At 39.1% G+C, this 6,287-nt stretch overlaps 1 protein-coding gene across 13 annotated transcripts in view; it reads left to right on the forward strand.

The window, feature by feature from the left end:
* CADPS (calcium dependent secretion activator) overlaps positions 1-5,966 on the forward strand; it is a 499,139-nt gene extending 493,173 nt beyond the window's left edge. For all 13 annotated transcript variants that reach the window (XM_053599820.1, XM_053599828.1, XM_053599822.1 and 10 more), the window contains 2 exons: positions 1,523-1,627; positions 4,751-5,966. In XM_053599820.1, coding sequence (XP_053455795.1) covers positions 1,523-1,627; positions 4,751-4,930 — 285 coding nt within the window. In that variant the 3' untranslated portion in view covers positions 4,931-5,966. The remainder of the gene's footprint in view (positions 1-1,522; positions 1,628-4,750) is intronic.
* Positions 5,967-6,287: the final 321 nt, after the last annotated feature.

The raw sequence follows: 6,287 nt of genomic DNA on the forward strand, positions 1-6,287 counted from the left end.
CCTGGAGAGAGTGGGGGGGGGACAGAAGGTTCCTAAGACTGATGGTTTCTCCTCCATGATCTTTAAAAGAGCAGAAGTTGGCTGTGAGGCTGCAGCGCTGCCTTCATTGGGGTAGTGTGGTCTCTGCCGCGGCTGGGCTCCAAGGAGAGCCACAATTGGCTCTGATGAAGAAGGAGCCTAGAAATGAAAGATTGCAAAGAGGGCTTCTGTATGCCATGGCTGAGACTGTGTCGTTTCTTGCAAGGTGAAACTTGGCAGTTCTACCTTGCAAAGTAAAAAACCTAAATTAATTTTTTTTTTTTAAGAAATTAAGTCAGAAACAAGGCTTCGGAAAAACTGTGAGTGTTAGGCATAAACTGATTTTGGATGATCTTTAGGTGAGAAAGGGTGGAGTTACCATCGGAAACATGTTTTTATTTATGCTTTTCGAATCCCCACTGGTGTGCGATGTGTGTGTGAGTGTGTATGCGTGTGTGTTTCGGTTAGCACGAGAGTATGCCTCATCTCCATTCTCTAACCACTCTTTCTTTTTTGTATCTTTTCTGAGCACGGTTCCTATTGATGCCCTATAAATAAATATATAGGTCCATCCACACCTTCTCATTTTATTTGTAAATTGTTTGGTATAAGCGGCAGAGCGTAATGAAACCTGGTGAAGTTTAAAAGATTAGATTTTTTTTTCATACTGACACTTCATAACACTGTTCATATGTCTCCGAGTGAGATTTATGAATATATGAGCAGTACTGCAAAATTATACTGCACCAGAGACTTCCGGCACCACAGGGGTGGCAGTCTAAAGTGACACAGCTTCAAGCATTTTTCACAGACAAGAAGCAAAATTTAACCCCCTTAAGGGAAAGTATGATTTCAACAGCTTGAAATGAGCTCATTTGTAGATGTTTTTTTTTTTTCTCTCATCTTCCATAATTTTTTGGTGTTAAGATTAAAACAGATTGCATAGCCAATATAAGGGCACCTAAGCTGCCCAGAGCACAATTTGGCCCATAAATGAATTCTCATTCATTATGTTTATCAGGAACTCCCCTGTCAGGTACATGACAGTGAACTTCCCCCTGAATTCCGAAGACTCTCTCAGCCTGATTCCCAGAATTGAACTTAGCGGCAGAAAGGGTATGGAATTTTCAAAAGGTAAGTGGCCACATCAGTGCAGGGGAGAAGCCCTCATCTCTCTGAAAACCAGAGACAATGGCATTAGGAAATAAGCCACTCCGTAAAGGGAACCAATAAAAAAGCAAATTGGAAGAAGCAAAAGATGGTCTCTATGAATTGAATGTGAAATAGCTATAGTGGAAGCATTCTGTGTTAGATTCAAAGTCCCAACTGACCGCTCTCAGATAGACCCAATGTTGTACAAATGAACGTTCATGATCTCTGTGCTCTCAAATTCTCTTTAACCATTTTGTTTCCTCCTGGAACAGAGTGGGGTGCTCAAACATGGCTTGATCCCCATAAACGCTCTATGATATGTTTGCTGGAGAACTTTTGTCTCTTTTTTCAGCAATGGTACAACAGCTCCATGAACGTGATCTGCACCTGGTTGACGGACCGGATGGACTTACAGCTTCACATTTATCAGTTGAAAACACTAATTAGGATGGTAAAGGTAAAAGAAAAAAATGATTATTTTTCTTTGCAAATAGCTTACTGAAATATATGTCATCGGCACGCTGCAGAGCTTCCTTAACACAAAGAATATTAGTTTACTTACAAAACAAGATGACTTCTAAAACAGTATTTCATTATAAGAAAAGCCTCAAAAATCACTTCACAATGCCTGATTTATTGTTACATATCAAAGGAAAATTTAATAAAAAGGAATTTGATATCTTTATCCAGATTGGAAAAATACTTTATGTGTTCACCATGCAAAAAAATACTGCAGAGCCCACCATACCCTTTGCCTTAGACTTTCAAAAGCTAGCTTCTGGTGCCATTATGCTAATCACATCAATTACCAATTTCATTTATGGTTTAATTGAATAAAATTTTGCCACAATTAATTTAATAGAAATATTTACCCCCAGCTATTTCTAAATATGTCCTGTGATCATTAACAGAATGCAAATCAATATTGTTCTCATAGTTAATTGAAGTAGTTTATTTTATAATGCGTGTATACAATCAAATGTAAAGGATCACAAAGGTGAGATAACATACCCTGAAAGTGGCTTTTTTTCCCCCTTGCTCTTGTGCATGTGCCTTGGACTAATGATAATTATTTCAGCGTGAAATCTCAGTGGTTTACATGAAATAATAAGATCACAGAAGGGGGTAAATACGTTTTTGATCATTTCAGTTTCCATTTGATGCTTCACCATAAAGGGTTTTAAAACATTCGTATGCAAAAACCTCAAATATAACCTCCCTTTAAATATATTAACAATGAACATAGCTGAATTTCTATTTAACAGTTTGCCAAAAGTCTCCCGCACATCCACCCCTGGCCACACAACCCCCACCCCACTTCTTAGTCTCTTTTGGATTAGCACCATTTCACCAAAGGTGCTCCTCTCTCCCAGTGCCGACTTAAAACCAATTACTGTTCCATTGTGTGTAATTAAGGAGAATTATTATCATCTGCATTTGATCTCACAAAGCGTCCACCCTGGGAAGGTTATAGACAGCAGTATATTGCAGCTCTTAAAAGAGAAATGTATGCACTCGGACCATGGACCCAGTCTAATTTTCATATTTTTTACTTCAGTTCCTTAAGGCAAGCTCACTAGCCATTGCCTGACTCCTTCAATTCCATTTTCTGAATCAAAATATACTTTGGGGAAATCTATTGTTTGACCCTTACTGGGTAGATGTGAAAAGATGACTTAATTTTAATATCTTAAAATTGTCTTTTCATTACTGATATTGCTAGATCTATGTTGAGCATTAGCAATATTTTATTAAGAAAAAATATATAGGTCGGAGAGGAGGTTGAGTATTAGCCTCCTGCCAAAATAAAGCCCCCCCAAACAAAAACAAAAATGTAGACATGTAGCACAGAGAAGGAACACAGAAATGTCACTGCCAAAGAAACCCATTCCCTTTCACCCAAAGCAGGCCCAGCTTAACTAATGTGAAGCCGAATTCACCAGCTCTTTACCTAGTGCCTCACCCAGAAGGCTCTCTCTCCAAGGCAAATTTCCAAGGATAATTGGCTTTCCTTTCCACGTCAATAGCCACTCCATTTATTCATCCTTTCATTCATTATTCAGCAAGCATTTATTCATTCATCCAACATTGGATAAACATTCCGTGAGCCTGTACTTGTGTTCAAGAATGACTAGATGTGATCCCTGCCCTTAGGCATTCAGAGTCTACTTGGGGTACACTCTGCTCTGGAATTTGAATAAAGATGAGACTACTCAAGTGCTTTTTATCTTCCTTTTCCCCATCATATTCTGGGGAAAATTACATTATTCTAAGTGGCAACACAACAACCTATTGAAAAGTATAAAAACTCCAGTTAATCATCTGGATATCTGGCCTACACTATGCCAGACAGGCTCCTACCCTTCCCTGTCCAGCTGAAGACCTAGTTCAGATAGCTAGTGTCCTCCTAGCCTCCTCCCAGCATCCTCCTCCTCAGCAAGGCTTGCAGCTTAATGCATGATTCAGGATGACCTTATAATTTAGTGTCTAAACCAAGTTACTTTAACATTATCGAACTTCACTAAGTCTAACTGCATTCACTAGTCAACAGTCATTACAACTCAGTGACCTTCAACAGGGGATGACACTGTGATTGTTAACACAATGCCTGCATTAGATGCACTATTAGAAATCATGATGGGAGTGGCTTTGAATATCAATACGAGAAACAAACAGAAGAATCAGTAACTGAAATGACATGCAGCGTGATGAGGAGAGTTGTAGATAGAGAGAGACCTTTAAAAAAAAATTATGAAATAGACAACAGCCAGATGCTTCTGGTCATGTTCAATTAACCCTAAGGGATTTCTAGAAAAACAGTTCTTGAGCTACCTAAGGAAATTCAACAGAAACTGCCTGGAGGAACCAAGAACAAATTTGTGGTACAGTAATCCCCAAACCATTGTTCTTGAAAAACAGCCGAGTTTCTTCCCTGAGACTATGAAGTTGTGAACGGAATAGACGCAGTTCTTCCCAAGGAGATGAGAAATGAGCCCCATGCCTGCAACATACCCATGAGGCATTAGCGCCCCATCTTTCCCATAATCACTGCTGCCCATACTAGATTTCCTACACCAACATACATGTGTCTGTCTTATGAATGAGACAGAGGAATAGCAGTACAGCTCATGCAGTTACAAGCCTCAAAAATACTAAAGACCAGACAGCAACAGAAATCACAAAATACCCTAATCACTTGACCCATTATTTATATGTTATAGCCATTTCCAATATCTATCATATTATACTAACCCCAGAGAAAGAACCAGATCACACAAAGGAACCAAAACAATTATGGAGCATATTCCTTTATGGAAATGAATAAACACAGGCTTATGGTTTTTGCTTTGTCTCAGCTAATATAGTTTATCCCGTCACAATTTCTTACTTTCTGTCATTCAGTGAATCTCATTTTTCAGTAAGAGTGAAATCTGAGCACAGTGACTTTTTCTTTGAGAATGCATAAAATGTGACACTTAGCTAAAGGTCAGTGCTGTCACACCCACACCTGCTTGACATCTTTGCCTTCCCCACCATGAAGATGGGATCTCCCTTATCTTTGCATCTTTTCCCTCTTTAGAAAACCTATAGAGATTTCCGATTGCAAGGGGTCCTGGACTCCACCTTAAACAGCAAGACCTACGAAACCATCCGGAACCGTCTCACTGTGGAGGAAGCCACAGCATCAGTGAGTGAAGGTGGGGGCCTGCAGGGGATCAGCATGAAAGACAGCGATGAGGAAGATGAAGAAGATGATTAGACCACTCGGTCCCAGAGTCCACTGGGATGGAGTCCTGTAATCAGTGCATGTCCGTAGTCCGTTAGTTAACCTCATTAGGGAATTTTTTGTCAATCACCATGCCCATGAGATGTTTACCAATACAATTGCCATTTTAGCTATGTGGTACCAAGATTAGAAAATGACCACTGATTTCCTGATTTCCATGTCTATATGTTTACAAGCAATATGGAGCACCATTCTTTAAATACTGTTCATGGAGAATCCATAGTCCAACTGCTAGGTGTGTTCCTGTTATCGGCAAAGATGAACGATGCTTCTTTCATGTACTGTGTGTGCATTGATGGTAAATGAGTGTGGGGACAAGTACACTGAGTACTGTCACTTTTGTTTCATGTATGTGGATGCCAGTTACTTAAATGAGTACATAAATAATTTAATTTAATTAACACCTGTAGATCTGCTTTGGTTTTTTGAAAAATAAAAGGCAGTCTCCAACTTTTAGTTCTTTCTGTTCCCCTACAACTAAAAAAACGAACCTCTTGTGTCCTTGTTAAACCATCCTTTCGTTTATTCATATAGTTAGCCAAAAAAGGATGGCGACATACCAATGGATTAATTAACTTCATTGCCACGGCAAAGGGGCGATCCCATCATGACTTAACATCAAGCACAGTTCAGAACAACTGTCTTCTGTCAAAGTTTATCCTATTAAATGTTATATTTTGCTTTTATGTTTCAATAATGGTATGTAAAAAAACCTCCGAATATTTAAATGACAACCCTAGATTTAAAAATGTGTTTATAATAAGATATGGATATTTCCTTCAGTAGACTGTAACCATAATTTAAATTATTTGGTTCCACACAGTTTTTTATATGTCATGGACATCGCATTTTGATCTGTAACTGCACGACCCCGGGGTTCGCTGCAGGGCTGTTTCTTTTTGTGTAAAGTAGTGGATCCATCTTGCTTTTGCCTTATATAAAGCCTACAGTTATGAAAGTGTGGAAAACTGTGGCTTCTCAATAAATAACTATTCAAATGCCCTAAGAATTCGTGTCTGAGCCTGTCTTCCTCTGTCTCCTTCCAAACCTGGGAATGAAACACAAGCAGCAAGAAGAGATAGGAAAGGGAAGAGGCAGTTTCCTTAGAGGGCTCTTAAAACTGCTGGAGTGGGTCATTTTCAAATGCGTGTATTATAGTTCTCCATGAGAGACTGCCTAAAATTCCCTTAATTCAGACTCCACTAACTCAGAATCTATGGGCATTTGGACATGTTGGGCAGATTACGCTTGCATTATAGGATAAATAAGGGTTTGCTAAGCAAGTGAGTAGTGTAAACGAGAGAAATGTTTCTCCTGTATGAAGAGAAGG

The sequence above is a fragment of the Nycticebus coucang genome, chromosome 8, assembly GCF_027406575.1.
Source record: "Nycticebus coucang isolate mNycCou1 chromosome 8, mNycCou1.pri, whole genome shotgun sequence".
Classification (NCBI taxonomy): Eukaryota; Metazoa; Chordata; class Mammalia; order Primates; family Lorisidae; genus Nycticebus; species Nycticebus coucang.